This window comes from Hypanus sabinus, chromosome 10 (assembly GCF_030144855.1).
Source record: "Hypanus sabinus isolate sHypSab1 chromosome 10, sHypSab1.hap1, whole genome shotgun sequence".
Lineage (NCBI taxonomy): Eukaryota > Metazoa > Chordata > Chondrichthyes > Myliobatiformes > Dasyatidae > Hypanus > Hypanus sabinus.
The window spans coordinates 9,403,055-9,427,355 of NC_082715.1; the positions used below are offsets into that span (position 1 = coordinate 9,403,055).

The 24,301-nt window shown below is 39.5% G+C and overlaps 1 protein-coding gene across 4 annotated transcripts in view; it reads left to right on the forward strand.

The window, feature by feature from the left end:
- map3k7 (mitogen-activated protein kinase kinase kinase 7) overlaps positions 1-24,301 on the forward strand; it is a 135,344-nt gene that overhangs the window by 86,262 nt on the left and 24,781 nt on the right. The window contains exons 11-13 of one of the 4 annotated variants that reach the window (XM_059981397.1): positions 2,995-3,160; positions 3,901-3,981; positions 24,175-24,242. In XM_059981397.1, the coding sequence (XP_059837380.1) occupies positions 2,995-3,160; positions 3,901-3,981; positions 24,175-24,242 (315 nt within the window). The remainder of the gene's footprint in view (positions 1-2,994; positions 3,161-3,900; positions 3,982-24,174; positions 24,243-24,301) is intronic. The other 3 variants (XM_059981398.1, XM_059981399.1, XM_059981400.1) reach the window with 3 other exon arrangements.

The window sequence follows — 24,301 nt, forward strand, 5'->3', positions numbered from 1 at the left end:
AAATTGTCTCCCACAAATGGCTATATTGTAATAAATTATAATCTTTTTATGCCAAGAGTTTGTATGCTCGGCATTTCAATAATTCATAAAATTAGACAAAGCAGAAATGTACAAATTTAGCTCTGGTGCTGTTTTCTAAAACGTTAATTGTGCTGATTTCATTTGTGAAACTGTTCCATTAATAAACAAGTGCCTGGATTTTAATGCTAAGCAGCCAAATTGAGAATGAAATGCTGGGAAAGATTGTCGAAGGACAAAACGTGAAACAGCCATAATTGCAAAGAAAAGATGCCTTGAGGAAAGCGTGAAAGAAGTTTAAATTATGTTGCTAGGGTGACAGTGAAATGGTTCATACATGTCCATATAAACAATAAGTCTGAATTTATTGCTGATACTCAAAAGTGGTCTACATGATTCATGCAAGTGGAAGAAATCGTGATTGCAAATTCAAATTAATGTGCATCCGTGTTTTAATTAAACATAGGAGATTCTGTAGATGCTGAAAATCCAGAGCAATGAACCCAAATGTTGGAGGAACTCAGCATGTCAGGCATCGTCTATGGAAGTGGATGGTCTTGACCCGAAACACTGACTCTATTCCTTTCCATCGATGCTACCAGACCTTCTGAGTTCCTCCAGAATTCTGTGTGTGGGGTTTTTTTTTAACCAATTGTCACTATTTCCTGGAAGTTGCTCAGTTATATTTGGAGTAAGCCACTGCAGATTTTTTTCCTTAATTGACAGAAGTTTTATTTTCCTTTCACCTCCCTGAAGACATAGTACGGCTTTAGCGTAAATAAGAAAGTTGGGGTTGTGTAGGATGTCCACATGCAGCACACTCAAAATAACTAGTGTTATGTAAAGATGTAATAATCTTGTTTTTTTTCAATTTGTGGTGAAAGAGTGAGGCCAAGGATCTAAATGTGGAGTAACAAAATTACCCAGGCTTTCACTGCTCATCATTGACTTAAAACAATGGGGAAAGTATTCATTAGTAAGATGTGTCAAAATATAAAATTGTGTTGAAGCAGATGTATTGATACATTTTGAAATGTGATCATCCTGCTCTTTATGTGTATATAAGCAGTTAAATCAAAAAAATTGTTAAATTTATATCAATCCATGAAAGCTGCTTATACAGAATGTTTTTTCAAAAGTTCAATTAGAAACAAAATATAAGATTACACTAAGTATATAGCATGGAAACTGTCTTTTTTTACCCCAATGAATTCATACTGGTATTTGTGCTCACCTTGTGTTCCTTTCCACATGACAATAAATCACTGCAAATCCTCTGGACTCCTCTCCCTCGTACCCCTGTCCACTTTCCTCTTAATTAAATGTATTTGGATCAGACTGATTCTTGAGAATTTCTCAAACTTTCCATTTCTCGGATTTAAATAAACTGCTGGATTCCTTTTCTCATTTCTCCTTCTGGAAATAAATACCAAGAGTGTAGCGGATATAATTAAGCATAGGGAATAGTGAATAGGACTCAACACAATAATATGAGTGTGCGTGAAAGAGAGACTGCAATAGAGAGAGATACTTTCCTTTTATGAGAAAAAGAAACTGCAGTTTAAGCAACACCAGTAATGTTGGAAAAATACAAAATAGGGCTAGAAACGTATATATTGTTAGCGATAGCTTCAGAATTTATCAGTTTCAAAACAATTTTCTAATTTCCAAGAGCCAGCCCCAGTTGTCATAGACCAGTGAAGGGTGATACAAATATAAATATACTTATCAAGGTATTCATATTTCCTAAGGATTTGAAATAGGTCAAGAATGAAGGATCATCTTTATTCACCATATATATACATGTATAAGAAATGTCCTGTTGTATGATGGTTCAAGACATGACATTCAACAAACTTAACAACATTCACCAATTATAAAGATTTATATAAAAAATAAAGTTGGAGGTTAAAGTAGATAAGGAATAAAATGTACATATATATATATATATATACCAGCATGTATTTGCAATGTAAACAGTATTATAAAAAGTGGCTTAGTGTTTACAGTGCAGTGATGGGGTAATAAATAGAGGGGAGGAGGTGCTAACTAGAATGGTTGATCGAGTTCACAACACACACAAAATGCTGGAGGAACTCAGCAGGCCAGGCAGCGTTAGGTTGATCAGATTAACTATCTGGAGGAAGAGACTATTAAGATGGCATGAAGTTTTTGTTTTGATAGGCCTGTAGTGCTTTCCAGAAAAGAGCTTTTGGAAAAGGCAGTTTGCCGGGTAGGTAGTGTATGCAGTGATTTTTTTCTGCCCACTTTTTTTTTTGTCTTGGGCACATACAGATCCTGTTTTGATGGTAGACCTTTTCTGCTGACCTGGCAGTTTGCTGTAGTTCTCTCGTGAGAGGATGTAGCGTCAAACCAGATAGTAATTGTTGATGTGAGAATGCTCTCTGTGACGCTCCCTTAATGAGTCAGCAAGTCACTGTCAGCTCTCCTATCAATCCTATGCCCTAACCTATTTGTCTCTACGTTGTTTTCTCATGTATGTTAATAAATACCTCCTGATTCCCACACCAGCCACCTACACTGGGTTCATTATAGTAGCCAATCAACCTAACAGCTAAAATAGCTTTGGGATGTGGGAGGAAACTGAAGCATTTGGGAGAAACCCACAAAGTCACAGAGAAGACTTAGAAATCATTATCAAGCTTGAGCTGGATGCTAGAGCTGTGAGATAGCTGCAACATTATTTTAAAAGGTGATTTAAAGTTTTTACAGTGCCGTAACAGGGATAATAGATAAAGGAGGGTAGGAGGTGCAAACTTGAATGGTTGATAGTAATGTACTCAGCACCCCCCATCAAAAACACTGATCCACAATTAACATGCAAGCAGGTATGTGCTAACCATAAATTATTACTGTTATTTTGCTCACTGTTTGCCTGATCAAAAAGCAAAACTGTTAATAGTAGAAACACATACTGTGGTTTTGCACCCTGCTGTAATGTAGCTGTTCTAACAGGGTGACTCTGCAAGATTAAATCTGCCGCTGTCTCGAGGGAGCAGTGTGGAGAGCCTCTCTGGAGGACGGACACAATCAGCTGCCGCTACTCTGGAAGGCAAAAGACTAAGTGCTGACCTCAGCAATTATTCAGAATTGGAAGCCAGAATCATGAATGCGACAACAGGTAAAAATCTTCTAGTAAAGGGTTGGTGATACATAACATAATAATAACCTTATAACAATTAGAACTTCCATCTGATTGGGGGGGAAAGAAGCATTTTATTTTTGGTTTCTAAAGCTAACTGTTTTCATGTCAAACTGTCAGGTTAAAACCAATTAATACTGTGTGTGCTAGTTTTTAGTTGGCAATCCTTTATACCTTTCTGTAACTATGTACATTACTGATGTTTACTAATGTCACATAGAGTTCATAGAGTTTACAAATATTATTGACTGCAGCTAAATGGTGTCTCCAGAACTAGCCAATGGTGGATTCCTACAGTTGTGACAAAACATCTCCAGTCAATCTTCTTCCATTGTAACTGTTTAATTTCCCCAACCATATCAATAATATCAAAAGTTAAATGTTGCACTGTGCTGCACAGTACCGTTTAAACCATACTGTTTGAATTCAGTATTTTAGAAGTATGTATATGTGATGAAGCTCTGCCTTGTGATTTTCAAAAGTTTATTTTGTCAACCACAAAGTTGGCTGTTTTGTGCTTTAAATGTGCTTTCCCTGTGCAACATGTCTGGGTCAAGTGAAACATATTTTGCTTTTGCATGATGCCCTTCTGTTGTGCATGAACTAGACCCATGTAAAATCTGTTTTGTGAGGAGAATGGCACTCTTCTAAGTTGTAACGTGCTTCGTAACTGTTTTAGCTATTTGTTGCATGCGTACCTGTATGTGTGTATTTTGCAGCCCGTCCAAAACCAAAACGAGGCCACCGTAAAACTGCTTCATTTGGTAACATACTGGATGTTCCGCAGATCGTCGTATCAGGTACCAGTTCAAACTACTGGTCTGGCTAGCTGCTGGCTTACTGCTGATAAATATGGTGCACTGCTTGCTCCAAGCTACAGAGATTGCTGCAGAATCTAAACTTTGCTGTGAAACTTTCCACTGCTAAACAATGGAAAATGGGTAGTCATCATCTTATTCAGCAAAATAGACTGAATTATACCAGTGTCAGATGACACTAAGATAGGTGTTAAAGTCAATATATTATCAATGTACATAAGTGTCACCATATGCTACCTTTAGACTCATTTTCTTGCAGGCATTACAGGAAAAATACAGAAATACAAATAGAATTTAAGAAAAAGTATACATTAATGACGGACAAAAAGCCAATGTGCAAATAAGTAATACTGAGAACATGATTTGTAGAGTCTTTGAAAATGAGTCTGTAGGTTGAGGAATTAACTCATTAAATTAACTCAACATATCCCATATTTTCTCCCAACATATCGATGTAGTTATAAAGAAGGCAAGACAGTGGCTATACTTTTTTAGGAGTTTGAAGAGATTTGGCATGTCAACAAATACACTCAAAAACTTTTATAGTTGTACTGTGGAGAGTATTCTGACAGGCTGCATCACTGTCTGATATGGAGGGGCTACTGGACAGGACCGAAAGAAGCTGCAAATCTAGTAAATTTAGTCAGCTCCATCGTGGCTAGTAGTCTACAAAGTACCCAGGATATCTTTAGGGAGTGGTGTCTCAGAAAGGCAGTGTCCATTATTAAAGACCTCCAGCACCCTGGGCACGCCCTTTTCTCACTGTTACCATCATGTAGGAGGTACAGAAGCCTGAAGGCACACATCAGTGTTTCAGGAACAGCTTTCCCTCTGCTATCCAATTCCTAAATAGACATTGAACCCTTGGACACTATCTCACTTTTTTTTAAATATAGTTTTTGCACATTTTTTTTAAATCCATTCAATATACGTAATTGGTTTACTTGTTTATTTATTATTATTTTATTTTATTTTATTATTTTTTTCTGTTTACTAGATTATGTATTGAATTGAACTGCTGCCACTAAGTTAACAAATTGCATGTCACATGCTGGGGATAATAAACCTGATTCTGATTCTGATCATTTTTCATTCATCCAAATTTGCTCTTCTCCCTGTGTAATTAGAATCACTGGTATATGTCATGAAATTTGTTGTTTTGCAGCAGCAGTACAGTGCAATACATAATTTAAAAAACTACGAACTATAACAAGATATATGTGTATGTGTATGTAGTACAAAAAGAGGACAAAAAAGGAAAAAGAATAATGCAGTAATGTACATGGGTTCATTGTCTGTTCAGAAATCTGATGGAGGTGGAGAAGCTGTATCTCATCTTCAATGGTAGCAATGAGAGGAGGGTATGTCCTGGATGAAGGGTATCCTTAATGATGGTTGCCACCTTTCTGAGGCTTCACCTTTTGAAGATGTCCTTGGTGCTGGCGAGGCTCTGTTTGCAACTTTCTGCAGCTTTTTGGACCCTGTGCAGTGGCCCCTCCACCAGATGGTGATACAACCAATTGGAATTTGCAAGTGTCTTTGGTGACATACCGGATCTCCTCAAACTCCTAATAAAAGATAGCCGCTGTCCTTTGAAATATACCCTTTGAAACTGATGAAAAGGTAACATAGCATGACTACAAGAGTAATTTCCATGTAACAACTGCTAGACAAAGTAAGGCATCGAGTATTAAAGGGAAACCTACACAGAAATTGGTGGAAGTATCGAAGGTCAGATAGAATGAAATGATGTAATGTCATATGTATTGAAAGAGATGGAAATAATGAGTTAAGTCACGTTGGCTGCTGCTGGCAGTACCGAAGGGAATCGTAAGTGTTGAGCCATTTACACTGAATAATTAAGTTCTGGCTTTACAGATGCCCACTTTTAATACAAGACTTAATGACCAGTGCTGACTCGTGGGGAATAAATGCTTCGATTTGACCCCAGGATCTCAGTGGTCTGGATGCAGATCGATGGGACTGGGGGTGGACTAGATGGGCCACTGGGCCTGCTTGTTTGCTGTAGTGTGCTATGACCCTATGGCTCTAATGATTTGGAGAATGATTCTCGGTCTGAAATGGTGAATTTAAGTTTTTTTTAAATTATTTTAAGTTCAAGGATTAATGTTATTTCAATTTTAAATTTTTTTAATGTTTAAAATACTTAGCATGATTATCTGACCTTGATTATTTACAGAGATCAGATATTTAAAGGCTATTCAATTTCTGGATAATTTAGTCAGGAGCCTGACAGTACCACTGTTTCTTGCCTATTTCCACCTTCCACCAGGCAACCAGCTATGCTTTCTATTGAGACATGTTAGTGTGTTCCCTGGTTCCCACTAAAGCCCCACTAGGCACGCCCAGAAGCTCTATGAGATTCCACCTCTGCATCCACACCAAGTAAACATGGTTTCTCTGGGTCATGATGTGACTTTGTTTCCCCCATTGAATTACTTTTTTAACAACAAAAATATTTAAATGTATTTATATATATATTAGTGCTTCTCATAGCAGAGCATAAATAGATGGGCTAATACAAGTAAAATGCTGGCGGAACTCAGCAGGTCAGGCAACACCTATGGAAATGAGTAAACAGTCGACCTTTCGGGCCAAGACCCTTCATCAGAACTAAGAAGAAAGATGGAAGATGTCAGAATAAAAAGGTTGTGGGAGGGGAAAGAGGCTAGTTTCCAGTGAACAAATCTCCCCCCTCCCTTCCTCAATTGCTCACTGACCTTTCACTTCTTCCTACCTACTTATTACTTACCCCTGGTCATCTCCTCCTTCCCTTTCTCCTATTGTTTAGTCTCTCCTGTCAGATTCTTTCTTCTGCAGCCTTGACCTTTCCCACACAGCTGAATTCACCCATCACCTTCCAGCTAGCATCCTTCCCCTACCCCCTCCTTTATAACCTGGCATCTTAGCCCTTCCTTCTCAGTCCTGAAGAAGGGTCTTGGCCCAAAATATCAACTGTTTATTCATTTCCATAGATGCTGCTTGACCTGCTGAGTTTTGTGTTTGTTGCTCTGGATTTCCAAGATTTGCAGAATCTCTCGTATTTGTGATTGACAAACAAAACGAATGTCCATGTCCAAGGTAGGCTTGAAAAATAGCAACAAAGAGAGGTTGCAGCTTGAGCCCCCACAAGTCACGCATCATGTTGACTTGTAAATACATCACTGATCATTAATCATTGCTGTAACTAAAGCTGGGAACTAATACCTTTTCGGGATCACTTAGAAACGGCACCAAATGTTCGTCTTCCCAGTGAAGTTCAAATTAAATCTATATAAGATTCGAAGTAACTAATGAGTGACGTAGTAGCGTAGTGGTTAACACAATGCTTTACGGTACAGGCAATATAGGTTCAATTCTAGCCACTGCTTGTTAAGAGTTTGTACATTCTCCCCATGACCTTGTGGGTTTCCTCCAGGTACAGTTTCTTCCCACAGTCCAAAGACATACTAGTTAGTAGGTTAATTGGTCATTGTAAATTGCCCCACAATTAGGCTAGAATTAATTTGCGATTGCTGGGCGGTATGGCTGAAAGGGCCTATTCTGCAGTGTATCCCATTAAATGTATGGCAGTTCTGTTTTATTTATAAATAACATGAATATTTAATCTGTGATTCTGTTGCATTGCTGTACTGGAGCAAAGGGTATTTTCCTAAACCTTAACTATGCTCTTTAATGTTGATTATTGAGCTTTTGACTGCTGTGCTTGCTTTTGCACTAACCACATTATTTGTGTGTGTGTGTGTGTGTGTGTGTGTATTTTTACTGCACTTCCATGAATTTTGTGTTTATTGTCGTATTGTAAATTATGTTCTTTGTGCATAGAAACCAAGATGTGCTTTCAAGGATGACAAATTGTTCAGCTGTCTTGAATATTGTAATAGCATTCTACATTTATTAAAAGACAATTTTTTTTTGCTTTTTAACAAATTTTGCAAGGTATGCACAACAAGCACATGAATGTTTTCAGAACCTATGTTTAAAGTTTTTTAATGATAAGAAAATGTTGAAGAACTTGGTATTTTGAAACACCTGACTAGTTAATCTGAGACAATCGTGCAATGCTGACTTTAAGGGCACAGAATTATTTTGGATGTGGTTGTTTGATTTTATGGTCTTAATGGTTTGATATCTGTCTAGGCAATTTCCTTAGAATGAAAATTCTTTATTTCTATGTTTTAAAACTTATTTTTGAGTTGACCATGGATTTAAAAAAAAAAATTATTTTCTATAGAATTAGCTTAATGAATTCTGTTTGAAAAAGTTATTAATATGTGCACATATCTACAGTTTTTCTTTCCAATTTTCCAAAAAAATAATAACTATTGTGTTGAAAGTAGTTAATTTAAATATGCTTTGTATTATCCTTTCAAAATACGCTGCTTTCCTGACTCCCATACAGTGGCATGCAGTATATAATTGAACAGCTTGGAATTATAAAAATAATCTTGAAGAACTGGTATTAAGAGGCAAGTAAAAATACATTTAATGATTTGAATGGCAGTGAAAAATGAGGTCCCTGAAGAATATTTAAGAGACAAGCCCTACAATTGAAAACTGATTTTTAATCCAGTTAGATTAATCATTCTAAGCTAGAAGGGGTGTAAAAAACTGTGAATCATAGAATTATAGAATTGTACAGCCTTTTTGTGCAACTCTTCCATAATGCCTATCTATACAAATCCTTTTTGCCCACAATAGGTCCATATCTCTCTGCGCCTTTCTGATCCAAGTACTTGTCTAAACATGTTTCAAACACTGTAATCGTATCTTCCTCTAGCAGCTCGCTCTAGATATTTACCACTCTATATGGGAAGCTTACCCCTCAGTTCTTCTCTAAATTTTTGCCCTCTCACTTTGAGCCATTTCCCTCAAGTTCTACACTTCCCTATATACTTTGACAATCATTCTGAATGTCCGACCTATCTGTGTGCCCCATAATTTGCTAAACCTTTATAAAGTCACCCCTCAGCCTCAGTGAGAATAAAGCAGCTTATAACTATAGTGCCCCCCCCCCACCAATTCAGGCAACATCCTAGTGAATCTCTTCTATACTCTCCCGATTGCTACCACATTCATCCCGCAATGTGAAATTCAGAACTGTACACAATACTCTAGATATAGTCGAAACCATGCTTTGTACAGGGGCAAAATTAAAAAAACAGAAAATTTTAAATCACTTAAGAGAATAATTAAAGCAATCATAGGTGCATTAGTAGAATAAAGTTCAAAGTATATTGATTATCAAAGTGTGTATACAGTATAAACTTTGAGATTCATCTTCTTGCATTCAGCCACAAAACAAAGAAACACAATAGAACCTGTTTAAAGAAAACCCCCACAAAGCAAATACCAATCAGACACCCAATGTGTGGGGGGAGTAAAAGAACAAATTGCGCAAACAGTAAAAAGTAAACAAGTAATGAACACAGAACATTAAATATCAAACCACAGAGTCTCCAAAAGTGAGTCCACAGCCAAGGAGCCAGTCCAGGAATCCAATGGTTGCAGTGCACAGCTGCCAAAGCGCTTCAGTCAGTCGCGTAAGTAGTAAAGAACAACACGTGGACCACAAACTGCAGAGTCCCTGAAATTGAGTCCAAAACCGCAGAGTGCATTCAGCCCATCCAGCAGCCCCACGGTTGCTTCCAAACCTTGCAGCATGGAACACAAGACATCTGCACCTTCTGCTGGTCAAACGCAGGCAGCCAACTCTGAACACCTGTTCATTTTCCACTCTCATCTGCGATTTTAATCCTGCTTGATGCTTTAATCAGCGCAAAGTAATGGAGCCAACCACAGGTTTGCGTTCTGCCATCAGGAATCGATGACCATCCCTGTACTCTCTGCTCTCATCTTTGACAAATTCCATGGGAGATTGCAAAGTGCCAGATCATTTAGTTGGCTCAAAAATACATCCTTAAAATGGAAATTACAGGCTGCAATTGATCGCAGTTCAGAAGAAATATATTTAGAAGAATTCTACAGAAGCAAGGATGGCAAATTAAAGTAATTAATTGTGATATCTAATGTAGATCATAGCACGCCCTCACAACTCTTGATAATTGGCAGAGCCTCTACTTCCTTAGGAGTCTGCGGAGATTTGGCATGTCATCAAAAACTTTGACAAACTTCTATAATGTGTAGGTGGAGAGTGGGTTGACTGGCTGCATCATGGCCTGGTATGGGAATACCAGTGTCTTTGAACAGAAAATCCCACAGAAAAGAGTGAATTCAGCCCACTATATCACAAGTAAAGCCCTCCCAGCCATTGAGCACATCTATATGAAATGATGCATTGGGAAAGCAGCATCCATCATCAGAGATCTTCACCACCCAGGCCATGTTCTTTTTCTCACTGCTGCCATAAGGTAGAATCAGGTTTAATATCACTGGCCTATGTTATGAAATTTATTAATTTTATGGCAGCAGTACCATGAAATCTAATGCCCTTCCCTTGGACAACATTGATGGCGTGGAGAGGGGAGACTTGCAGCTTGGGCGACTGCCGGTCTTCCATTAAAATAAAACAAACCTTGCCCAGGCTTGTGCCCTGGAAACTTTCCAAGACACAAATCCATGGTCTATCGAGACTAACGGAGGCCTACACATACACACACACACACACACAATGAAATACATGATAAACCAATATAGAGAAAGAAGCTGAGTTATATTAAGTATATATAAATGTCTATTAAATAGTTAAGTTAAAATAATTAGTACAAAAATAACACATAAAAAAGTAGTGTTCATGGGTTCAATGCCTATTTAGGAATCGTATAGCAGAGGGGAAGAAGCTGTACCTCCTTCCCAATGGTAACAATGACAAGAGGGCATGTCCTGGGTGGTGGGGGTCATTAATAATGGATGTGGCTTTACTGAGATAGATACTTTATCGATCCCAAAGGAAATTACAGTGTCACAGTAGCATTACAAGTGCACAGATATACAGTGGCATGCAAAGGTTCGGACACCCCTGGTCAAAATTTCTGTTACTGTGAATAGTTAAGTGAGTAGAAGATGAACTGATCTCCAAAACTCATAAGGTTAAAGATGAAACATTCTTTTCAACATTTTGAGCAAGATTAGTGTATTATTTTTGTTTTGTACAATTTTAGAGTGGGGAAAAAAAGGAGCACCATCCAAAAGTTAGGGCACCCCAAGAGATTTAAGCTCTCAGGTAACTTTTACCAAGACCTCAGACCTTAATTAGCTTGTTAGGGCTATGGCATGTTCACAATCATCATTAGGAAAGGCCAGGTGATGCAAATTTCAAAGCTTTATAAATACTCTAACTCCACAAACCTTGTCCCAACAATCAGCAGCCATGGGCTCCTCTAAGCAGCTGCCTAGCACTGAAAATTAAAATAAATGATGCCCACAAAGCAGGGGAAGGCTATAAGAAGATAGCAAAGTGTTTTCAGCTAGCCGTTTCCTCAGTTTGTAATCTAATTAAGAAATGGCAGTTGACAGGAATGGTGGAGGTCAAGTTGAGGTCTGGAAGACCAAGAAAACTTTCCAAGAGAACGCTCATAGGATTGCTAGAAAGGAAAATCAAAACCCCCATTTGACTGCAAAAGACCTTCAGGAAGATTTAGCAGACTCTGGAGTGATGGTACACTGTTCTACTGTGCAGCAACACCTGCACAAATATGACCTTCATGAAAAAGAAACAGATCATGGGCACAGTAAAAATAGTCCAAAGATGTTAAAAGACTATAAGTTCGAAAGAAACCACCACACAGTTTCCACAAGTCCTCAGGGTCCCAATAGACTCGTCATCCCACACAGGCAGCGGACTCCGAGTCCATCGAACCTCCGAGCCTCCGACCATCCCCTCCGGCACAGCCTCACTGAGCACCATAAAAAAAGACATTCAGGAGCTCACCTGCACAGTCAATATTCAAGTCATTTTAGTAGAATAGAATTAGCATCATGCCCTTCATCATGTGGTTTAGAAAATATATGTATGGATGTGCTGTCCCAGGTACAAGCCAAAAGTATTAAATTCACAGGATGCATTGAAGTGCCTGACTTATAATGAGATATTGCACATACTCAAGTTTTAGTGAATATGCTTAATATCTTACAAGAATATTTAGAAAGATACGTCTGCTCTGTGGGATCAGATTCTAAATTGAAGAAGGCCAGTTTTGATGGTATTAGAAAGGATCTGGCAAGTGTGAATAGCAACAAGCTATTTTCTGGTACAGTGTACGAACTAAGTGAGAGGCCTTCAAAAGTGATATTTTGAGAGTACAATGCTTGTATGTGCCTGCCAGAATGCAATATAAAGATAACAGGTTTAAGGAACCTTGGTTTTTGAGAAATATAGAGGCCCCAATTAAAAAAAATAATAGGTGTTGCATAGTAGGTAAAGGCAGGTAGGAACAAATGGAGTGACTATGGAGTATAAGAATACAGGAGGACACATAAAGAAATCAACAAGGCTAAAAGAAGGCATGAGGTTGCTTTCACAAGGTGAAGGAGAATCCTAAGGGATTCTTCAGATGTATTAAGAGCAAAAAGATTACAAGGGACAAATTTGGTCCATTGGAGGATCAGAATCTTAATCTATCCATGTGTGGAGCCAAGAGAGATGGGGGTGATGTTAAATAGATTTTTTGCCTCTGTATTTACTCAGGAGATGGACAGAGAGTCTATAGAAGTGAGGCAAAGCAGCAGCAAGGTCATGGATCTTATAGAGATTACACAGGAGGAGGGATTTTCTGTCTTGTAGCAAATTAGGGTGCATAATTCCCAGGACCTGACAAGGTGTTCCCTCGGACCCTGTGGAAGGCAAGTGCAGAAATTACAGGGGCCCTAGCAGAGATATTTAAATCAGCCTTATCAACAGATGAGGTACCAGAGGGTTGGAGGATAGCTCATGTTGTTCTGCTTTTTAACAGAGCTCTAACAATAAACTATGAATCAATAGGCAAGTGAGCCTAACATCAGTAGTGGGAAAGTTAATCAAGATGTTCTAAGGAACCAGATATGTGAGTATTTGGATTGGTTAGGAATAGTCAACATGGATTTGTGTTTGGTAGGTCATGTCTAATCAATTTAATAGTTTTTCAAGAAAGTTACCAGGAATATTGATGAAGGCAAGGCAGCGGATATTGACCTTCATAGACGTTTAGTAAAGCATTTGACAAGGTCCCACATGGGAGTTTGGTCAGTTAGATTCAGTTACTTGGCATTCAAGATGAGGTAGTAAACTGGATTTGACATTGGCTTTGTGGGAGAAAGCAGAGTGTGGTAGTAGATGGTTGCCTCTTTCTGGAGGCCTGTGACTAGTGGAGTGCTGCATGGATTGGTTCTGGGTCCGTTGTTTGTCATCTTGTATACCAGTGATCTGGATAATAATGTGGTTAACTGGATCAGCAAATTTACAGATGACACCAAGATTGGGGGTGTAAGGGACAGCAAGGAAGCAGAGCAGCTAGAGAAATGGGCTTAAAAATGTCAGATGAAATTTAATCCAGACAAGTGTGAGGTGTTGCACTTAGGTAGGACCAACTAAGGTAGATCTTACACAATGAACAGCAGGGCACTGAGGAGTGCAGTAGAACAAAGAGATCTGGGAATAGAGATCCATAATTCATTGAAGTTGGCTGCACAGGTAGATCGGGTTGTAGAAAAAGTTTATAGCTGATTGGCCTTCATAAATCAATGTATTCTACAGGAGTTGGGCGTTATGTTGACGATGTGTAAGACATTGATGAGTCTTATTTTGAATATTCTGTGCCATTTTGATCATCGACCTACAGAAAAGATGTTTGAAAGAGTATAGAGAAAATTTACAAGGATGTTGCTGGGACTGGAAGATCTGAGTTATAAGAAAAGATTGAATAGATTAGGACTTTGTTCCTTAGAATGCAGAAGATTGAGCGGTGATTTGATAGAGGTATACAGAGAGGGTAATTGCAAGCAGGCTTTTTTGACTGAGGTTGGCTGGTTGCTCATGTTAGGAATAATTCATCACTGAAAATAGCTCTTGCCTTGTTAGGCAAGGGCAACAGGAATGTGGAATAAGGGTGTGTTTACATGTTAATCAGCCAATCCCCAGAGAGGCAGGAGTACAATTTGGTCACATATGCCTTGAGGCTATTAAACTGCCCAAACAACTGATCTGCAACTTCATTCGATGTAATAACTGTTGTCCCATTTCCCTTAATAACAATCCATCAATCCCAAATTTACAATTTATGATGACCTGGCATCATCTGAATTCCAAACTTCTACTGTTCACTGAATCAAGGTGGTAGTTTACTTCACTCATTAAAGGCTTACTCCTACATTCAAATGAGCCACGTGTCCATGAATTGGTATCCCATCTACTCCACTGGTTCTCTGTGAAGTTCTGAAACTCAACTTCCTTGGTCAGGTGTCAGATCTCTCAGTGGGAGAGCATTTTGGAGATAATGATCACAGTTCTTTTCTCCTTTACCAAAGCATTGGAAGGGGATAGGAACAGACAAGTTAGGGAAGCGTTTAATTGGAGTAAGGGGAATATGAAGCTATCAGGCAGGAACTTGGAAGCATAAATTGGGAACAAATGTTGACAGGGAAATGTATGGCAAAAATGTGGCAAATGTTCAGGGGATATTTGCGTGGAGTTCTGCGTAGGTACGTTCCAATGAGACGGAAAAGATGGTAGGGTACAGGAACTGTGGTGTACAAAGGCTGTTGAAAATCTAGTCAAGAAGAAAAGAAGAGCTTAAGAAAGGTTCAAAAGACTAGGTAGTGACAGAGATCTAGAAGATTATAAGGATAGCAGGAAGGAGTTTAAGCATGAAATTAGGAGATCCAGAAGGGGCCATGAGAAGGCCTTGACGGGCAGGATTAAGAAAACTCCAAGGCATTCTACAAGTATGTGAAGAGCAAGAGGACAGAGAGGATAGGACCAATCAAGTATGACAGTGGAAAAGTGTGTATGGAACCAGAGGAGATAGCAGAGGTACTTAATGAATACTTTGCTTCAGTATTCACTCTAAAAAAGGATTTTGGCAATTGTAGGGATGACTTACAGCGGATTAAGAAGGAGGAACGTCCTGGAGCTTTTGGAAAGCATCAAGTTGGATAAGTCTCCGGGACCAGGCGAGATGTACTCCAGGCTACTATGGGAGGTGAGGGAGGAGATTGCTGAGTCTCTGGCAATGATCTTTGCATCATCAGTGTTGACGGGAGGGGTTCTGGAGGATTGGAGGTTTGCAGATGTTGTTCCCTTATTTAAGAAAGGGAATAGAGATAGCCCAGGAAATTATAGACCAGTGAGTCTTACTTCAGTGGTTGGTAAGTTGATGGAAAAGATCCTGAAAGGCAGGATTTATGAACATTTGGAGAGGTATGATATGATTAGGAATAGTCAGCATGGCTTTGTCAAAGTCAGATCGTGCCTTACAAGCCAGATTGAATTTTTTGAGGATGTGACTAAATACATCGATGAAGGTAGAGCAATTGATGTAATGTATATTGATTTCAGCAAGGCATTTGATAAGATACCCCATGCAAGGCTTGTTAAGAAAGTAAGGAGGCATGGCATCCATGGGGACCTTGCTTTATGGATCCAGAATTGCCCGCAGAAGGCAAGGAGTGGTTGTAGATGATTCATGAATATGCATGGAAGTTGGTGACCAGTGTTGTGCCTCTGTTCTGGGACTCCTTCTCCGTGATTTTTTTAAATAACCTGGATGAGGAAGTGGAAGGATGGGTTAGTAAATTTGCTGATGACACAAAGGTTGGGGGTTTTGTGGATAATGTGGAGGGCTGCCAGAGGTTACAGTGGGACATCAGTAAGACTCAAAACTGGGCTGAGAAGTGGCAGATGGAGTTCAGCCCAGATAAATAAGTAGGTCATATATGATGGCAGAATATAGTATTAAAGGTAAGACTCTTGGCAGCATGGAGGATCAGAGGGATCTTGGTGTCTGAGTCCATAGGATTCTCAAAGCTGCTGCGCAGGTTGACTCTGTGGTTAAGAAGCATACGGTGCATTGGCCTTCATTAACTGTAAGAATGAGTTTAAAAGCCGAGAGGTAATGTTACAACTATATAGGACCCTGGTAAGACCCCACGGAATACTGTACTCAGCTCTGGTCACCTCACCTCAGGAAGGATATGGAAACTATAGAAAGGGTACAGAAGAGATTTACAAGGACGTTGCCTAAATTGGGGAGCATGCCTTATGAGATTAGGTTGAGTGAACTCAGACTTTTCTCCTTGGAGTGGCAGAGGTTGAGAGGTGACCTGATAGAGGTGTACAAGATGTTGAGAGGCATTGATCGTGTGGATAGTCAGAGGGTTTTTCCCAGGGCTGAAATGGCTAACATGAGAGAGTGCAGTTTTTAGGTGTTTGAAAGTAGGTACAGAGGAGATGTCAGGGGTAAGTTTTTTATGCAGAGAGTGGTGAGTACGTGGTATGGGCTACCAGCGATGGTAATGGAGGCGGATACGACAGGGTCTTTTAAGAGACTCCTGGACAGGTACATGGAGCTCAGAAAATTAGAGGGCAATGGGTAACCCTAGCTAATTTCTAATGGAAGTACAGCATTGTGGGCTGAAGGGCCTGTATTGTGCATTAGTTTTTCTATGTTTCTATAAACTCTCCTGACTGAACCACTGGATTCTGGGTAAAACTAATTTAGTAAATATACATTACATTTACTTTATACATAATCATTTTAAGGCAGAACCCAGGACTACTCTTAGTATAACAGTCTACCTCGAAGGAGGCCATTCAGCCAATTGAGTCTGCTGTGCCATTCCATCATGGTGTTTTTTTTATCCCTCTCAGCCCCATTCTCCTTCCTTCTCCATGTAACCTTTGACACCCAAACTAGTTAAGAGCCTATCAACCTCTTCCTTAAGTATACCTAGTTATTTGGCCACCACAGCCAACCTTGACAATGAATTCCATAGATTCACCGCCGTCTGGCTAAATTTCTATTGCTTCGGTTTCTTGTTCACCGTTTAATAAGTTCTTTGGATTTATCCACTTCTGGCCAGTGCCCATGAGCTGAGAAATGGTACATACGCACACCATCCTCTGGGCCTGCAGTGGTGGAGCATATTTGTTTTGGTGGTGGTGTTTAGGAGTAGGAATAGTGTGGCCTTTTAAATCCGTAAAAAAAAAAAAGTATAACTTTGTTATCTCAAAAGTGACACCACTAGTTTGAAGTCACTTCAAATATGAAAGTTTTTAGTTATTTTTTTCTTTTACATATTGAAAAATTCACCCATAAAGATGGGAGAGTGAAAATTCTCATATCTCAATTTTATGCAGAGTTGCTTCAGTTCATTTTAGGCTTGACTAACTATGATTAGCTTTTTAACCAGCAGTGGATCTATTTGCAATGAGAACCAAAATAACATTTGCCACCTCATCAAGAGCAATCATTCTAGTTTTTAACTCCCAAAATAGCTATTCACTAGAGCTCTCCTCAAAGTATGGCAGAGTATTAAATGCATATGTTGTTATTATTAGTTTTCAGATATTTTTAAAAAATGTATATCACTAAATAGTAAGTTCTGTGATACATGGATCTATTTCTTTTAGAGTAATGACCCCCCCCCCCAGCACTACATATTGATCTGTTGTCTGCACATGCATTGTTCTCTACGCATGTGCATGCACATTGGTGATGCTTAAGACCTAATCAGATGAAAAAGTGTCCCCCAAAGTCAAACTGAAGGTGAATGTGACATATGGAGGCCAAACACAGCAGGTGGAGCTTTATGTATTGAAAAGTGGAGAGCCAAAACTTTCTGGACATGAATGGTTGAGGAAAATTCAACTAGACTGGCACTCAAAGGTCTCCGTGTAGCGTCAACAGGCAACAGCAGTCCAAACTGTAGTACTCATCAGCAAGTGGCGCAGCTGCTTAATGCTAATGAGAGAAGGTGTTTGTGAGAAGGGGATCAGTAAACTCAAAGGCATGAAGCCCAGAATTGAATTGAATGAAGCAGCAACACCAAGATTCCACAAAGTTCGTCCATTGCCTTACGTACTATGTCCTAAAGTGGATGCTGAAGTGCAGAGGTTGGAAGCATCTGGAATTCTCTCCAAGGTTAAGTGGAGTGGCTGGGCCATGCCCATTGACCTGGTGATCAAGAAAGGGAAGGATGGAGCTGTTCGAATATGTGGGGATTTCAAAGTGAGCATTGACCCAGTGCTGTGTACTGTGCAGTATTCTCTGCCACGAGTAGAAGACATTTTTGCTTCTTTGGCATGCGGGGAGAGATTTTGAAAGATTGACTACAAATGGAGATTGAGGAGTCGAGCAGGAAGTTCCTCACAGTCGACACTTACAAGGGACTGTTCCAGTAGAATCATCTTGCCTTTGGCATCGCGTCAGCTCTAGCAATTTGGCAAACACAATGTTACCTTGATGATGTCACTGTGACTGGCAAAAATGATAAAGAGCACCTCCAGAACTTTGGTAATGTGCTTACCAGGCTAAGTGAGTATGGGCTGTGGACAAAGAGAGAGAAAAGTGAGTTTTTCAAGAATGAAATCTCGTATTGTGGACATGTCATTGACAAGCATGGCTTACATAAGGCACAAGAAGACTGAAGCAGCGCTGCAGGCACCCAAACTGGTAAATGTGTCACAACTCAGGTCATACTTGGATTTTGTAAACTATTACCATGGATTTCTCCCAAACTTTGTCAGAGTGTTGCATCCATTGAACACACTGTTACAGATAGGAGCAAAGTGGGAATGGTCAGAAAGAAGAAAGCATTCAAGGAAACAAAGAGACTAATAACATCAAATCAACTGCTCATCCATTATGAGCCATCTCTGCTCATCAGACTGGCGTGTGATGCATCCCCTTATGGCATTGATGCCACTTTGTCACACACTATGAAAGATAGATTTGAATATCCGATTGCATTTTCTTCAAGATCACTGATGAGCTCAGAATGCAACTATACACAGATAAACCAAGAGACCCTTAGTCTAGTCTGGGGTATAAAGAAGTTCCACCACTACCTCTACAGACAAAAGTTTACACTAGTGACAGATCACCAGCCCCTTGTGTCCATTTTCAATCCAGGAAGGGAATTTCAGTGATGTCTGATATTTGGTTACAACATTGAGTACTATTCCTCAAAGCCCACTCTTATAACATTGAGTTCAAGGCTACCAAACAACACAGCAATGCTGATGACTTGTCACATCTTCCACTATTGGCAACCGAAGAAGGAAAATCTTCATTCTGTGACCCAGCAGAAGTGTTGCATACCACATTGGTGGACCAGCTGCTGGTAACAAATTCTGAAATACAAAGGGAAACAAGGAATGACCCAGTATTGTCAAAAGTTTATGAAATCACCATGCAAGGATGGGCAGCTCATGGTAACCCCTTTGTTTCCAGAGTTCTCAGTGAGATGAGACCAACTGTCAGTATGTCAAAGAACAGTGATGTGTGGATTTCATGTTGTGGTTCCTCTAAACTGCACACCGGACAAGATGAAGAGTAACCTAGAGCTACTTGTGGTGGCTGGGAATAAATAAACATATTGAAGACTTGGTCAAGAGCTGTTCGTAATGCCAGTAAATTCAAAATGCGCTCCCACAAGCACCATTACACCAATGGGAGTGGCCACTGTGCTAAGTAATACATATTGACTTTGCTGGCCATTCATGAACTCCATGTTTCTGATTGCTGTGGAAGCTCACTCAAAGTGGCCGGAGGATATACCAGTGAAGTCAACAACCTCAGCAAAATCTGTTTCCGCTCTGAGGACTAACTTCACCAGAAACTGCTTACCAAAACAATTTCTGAATGACAGCGGACCACAATAAATGTCAGAAGAATTCCAACTGTTCATGAAGAAAAATGGCTTCAGACATTTCAGATCAGCTCACTACCCAGCAATGAATGTGTTAACTTGAATGTTTGGATAAAACTTTCAGAAGTTCAGTAAAGTGATGGACTAGGAGGATATCTCTTTACAGCACAAGGTAGACAACGTCCTTTTTGTGTATTGGGACTCTCTTCATGCGACAACAAATCAAATACCTGTGATGCTGTTCAAGAGCAGGAATCAGAGATCTCGTACAGACCTCCTGACACCTGACCCATGGAGGGAAATACAGAATAAACAGTTCAGCCAGTGGCCAAATGAAGCAGCAAGGAGCTTCGGGATTGGACAAGATGTCCTAGCGCGTGATTACAGAGAAGACAAGTGTACCTCCGGTAGGATAGCTGCTAAAGCTGGAGTACTAATGTACTCATAGCCAGGAGATAATGCTGAGACTTTAAAAGACACTAGTCAGGCCGCACTAGGAGTGCTGCCAACCATTTTGGGCCCCATATCTCAGAAAGGAAATCCAGAGGATAAAGCTATTTCCCACGTCCATGTTTTTATTTAATATATAAGTCGTTGTGCACAGACAGAAGTTCTAATTCATTTATGAAGGGTCTCTGCCCAAAGTGTTGACTGTTTACTTGTTTTCCATAGATGCTGCCTGGATTGTTGAGCATTTTGTGTGTGTTGCTTGGATTTCTGGCATCTGTAGATTACTCTTGTTTCTAATTCATTCAATTGGCTTTGGTATTAGCGCAAGTGCTTAAGTAGTTGAAAATTCTGCATTCATTATTTTAAACCTGATTCAGCCGATAAAATAGATTTAATTTCTGCTACTGAAAAATTACTACATAACATAATATGTCAAACTCCTCACACCGTGGTACAGCTGGAGGGAGTAATATGCTTTATGCATGACTGTCAAAGAAATAGCATTTCCAAGAGACACTCCAATTATAGGAACATAGCTCTCCATACCACTCCCATCCATGTACTTAGCCAAGTTTCTCTTAACTGTTGAAAGCAAACCTGGATTCTTCTCTTCCACTGGCAAATCATTCCACAATGTTATCACCATCTGAGTGAAGAAGATCCCTCTCAAGGAACTTCAAAGTTACATATAATTAATCTTACTTCTATGTTTTACTGTTTAGTTTTTTTTTTATTCTGCACCTCCAGTTGTCAGGTTTTGCCTTCAATTGCATGTAACTTAGTTTCAGAGACTTTTACCACATTAATCCCAGTGTATTGAACAGTCACCTGAATTTCGCAGCATTTAGGGCACAATTCCAGTCTTTACATGTGTGCAATTAAACATGGAGATCCAGAAGACACTGTTTAACCCTGTTTCACTCTTACTATATGTGACTATAAAAGCTTGACAACATGCAACATGAGTGAATTTACAGTACCACGGTGATAGATCCCTGCTAGCAATGCTAGAAAAAGTTAGCATTTGTTCATTTCAGTCAACGTAACTTTTCATATGTAGTAGATCTTAATTACTGCCAAAAGCCTCAGATAGAAAATGATATTTTGCACAGATTATTTTCTCTGCTCTTATTCTTGACCTGGAGTGGATCACAACAGTAATAATTTCCTATCCAGTCACAAAGATGGACTGAACTGTGCAATGCACTATTTACAGTAGCCCAGAGGCTACTTGTCCTGGGGATGGAGACCTGTCTGAGTGGGAAAGAGGCATGCTATGTTGGCACCCAAAGAGTCGGCAACCCTCGTGGGCTGCCCCCAGCACATCTTTGAGCATGTTGGTTGTTAACACAAACAACACATTTAACTGTATGTTTTGACGTACACGTGATAATAAATCTGAATCTGAATTAGTGTCAGCACTTAATGTTCATGGTTATTTGTGCAAATTGTTACTTACTTTTCCCACCATAAGACAAGAATTTAAAGGTATAATAGTTAACTGGTTAAAGAATGACAATGGCACAACTAGGAAATGACCTTTTTTTTTTGCTTTTGGTGATATTTAAAGGCACATTCCGCTGCCATTAGGACACCTGACTAGGCAACTTCACTGATGACTACTGGATGCCCAGACACATTCCAGAGTCCAGAGTGTGCTAAAATTAACATAGGGTACTTTCTCTGTTGATCAGCAGCTGACATATTTGGTGTGTTTTATTAATAAGAGTACTGACATCTCTCCATTAGTAACCTTTCCAATTGTGCCATGCCAGCAGCTGCCACACCAGTGTTACTGATCTCTACAAAATAATAGGTATAATTTACCCCACCTGAGAGCAGTGCTATTTGTTCAGTGGTGTTATGACAAGCTGACAGTGACCTTTTAAAGGTAATGTGAATGGTTACACTCTTTATCCTAGGGGAGGGGAGTCAAAAACCAGAGGGCATAGGTTTAAGGTGAAAGGAAAAGGAACTAAAGGTGACCCAAGTGGCATTATCACCAGCCCCACAAGTATTGCGAGAAACAAGCCTTCTGTACAAAACACTGTGGCGAAGTGGATTTTTTGTTTGAAAGGCCCACTGAATATCTGGGGCATCTTAAGAGGTTTATATTCATTGTTCACCACTAACCATAGCCCGTGTCAATTTTAATCAATCTTGTTGCATTGAACAAAACTATTGATACTACTGAAAGTACAGAAGTGAGTACAGTGTATTGTGTGCAATTTTACATCCTAAACCTAGCTGGCGTTGAGTGGCTAAGTGTTTATTGTACAGTACATAAGCAACACACTCAAAAGTGTTGGAGAACTTACAAACTCAGGCAGTATCAATGAAGACCTCTGCTGATGAATGGTTTCAGCTCCAATATATATTCTGCTCCTTAAATGTTCCACTCCACCAGCACTTAGTGTGTACTACTCAAGATTCCAACATCTGCAGAATCTCTCACACAAAATGCTGGAGGAACTCAGCAGGTCAGGCAGCAAGTATGGAGAGGAACAGACAATTGACATATCTGTCAATTTTTTATTCCTCTCCATAGATGCTGCCTGACCTGCTGAGTTCCTCCAGTGTTTTGTGTGCATTAGTCTGGATTCCAGCATCTGCAGAAACTTTTGTGTTTATTATATTCATTAGCAGCTTACTTTATTGCATGTTTTTTGTTTTAGTTTGAAGTATTCTGATATTGGTGGTCCTAAGAAACATCTTTAGTGCCTTTTTAAATAAGTATGAAAAGAAGTGGCAGGAATGAGTGGCATTTCACTAAAGTCAGCCCACAAGCCAAAACAGGATCCGTTTCTCCTTGCTCTTGTTACCTTTGTACAAGAATCAGTGCACACCTTTGCTCAAAATCTCCAGCTCAGTAATTTAAGTATTAACTGAGATCCCTCATGGCTTCAAGCAACTTTTGTCTTTAATTGTAATGTCTCAACTTTACTCAGACAATTCCCAATAAAAGTCTGCTGCTGATCCAAATTGACAACCATTTGGCACTGTCTGTCAATCCATGTTTACCAATTAAAACATCGGAGCCGTAAGAAGCCTTCTGATAATGAGAAACCACTACAGAATCTGGAGTATTTGTGGTGCGTTTGGCATTTTTTCACCTGCTGTTGTTCAAAGTTCAAAGCCATTGTGATCTGACCAGACAGGGTGAAAATAAAACTGCAATTTTTGTTTTAGTAGATAGTAATAAATGCTCAAGTGTACAAGATTTAGGTTATTTAAAAGATAATCATGTCTTCCCAAATACAATCTTTACATGAGGTTAAATTACTTTGATAATTTCATCTACTTAATTTAAAAAACTGCTTAATTAATTGATTTTGACATAAAACATTCATTTTTTTGGAGAGGAAATATCTTTCAAGGAGAATTTCTGTTCAAAGGCTGAATGATTTTTCCTTTAAAGTTAGATGTCATTAGTCAGTTTGCAACAGTGCGAAAATATAACCAGGGCAGAAGCCTTTGAGAGAAGGTCTCAGAGTAAAGAAGCAAAGCTTAGCACAAGGGACTAATATCAGCAAGCCTGTTCTTGCAAAGCATCACGTAAGAGCCCTTAAATAGTTGCCGTCATCAGCTCTGGTCTCCTGCATATGGTCTCTTAGAACATGTGACAAAAAATGGCGAGAAGACTGAAGTAGCTATTCATATGGTAGGAGTGGTCACTGGATTAGGTTTTAGATATGTTGTCCAGACTGTGTATTCCTAGTTTGAACATTGAACACTGCAGCCACTGCTTCTCTCTCTCTCTCTCTCTCTCTCTCTCTCTCTCTCTCTCTCTCTCTCTCTCTCTCTCTCTCTCTCTCTCTCTCTCTCTGTCTCAGTCCACCTGTAGCAACTGTGTGTGTTCTATTCTGCTGCTCGACTATTATTGCCTGTTTTTTTGCTCAGTAGGCAGTGAACAACAAAGGCGCAGGTCGATTCAGGATTTGACAATTATCGGAACTGAATCTAATCAGGTAAGACAGTCATTTTAAAAAAATTAGTCTTGCAGCATCTCAAAGGCCAACATGATGCT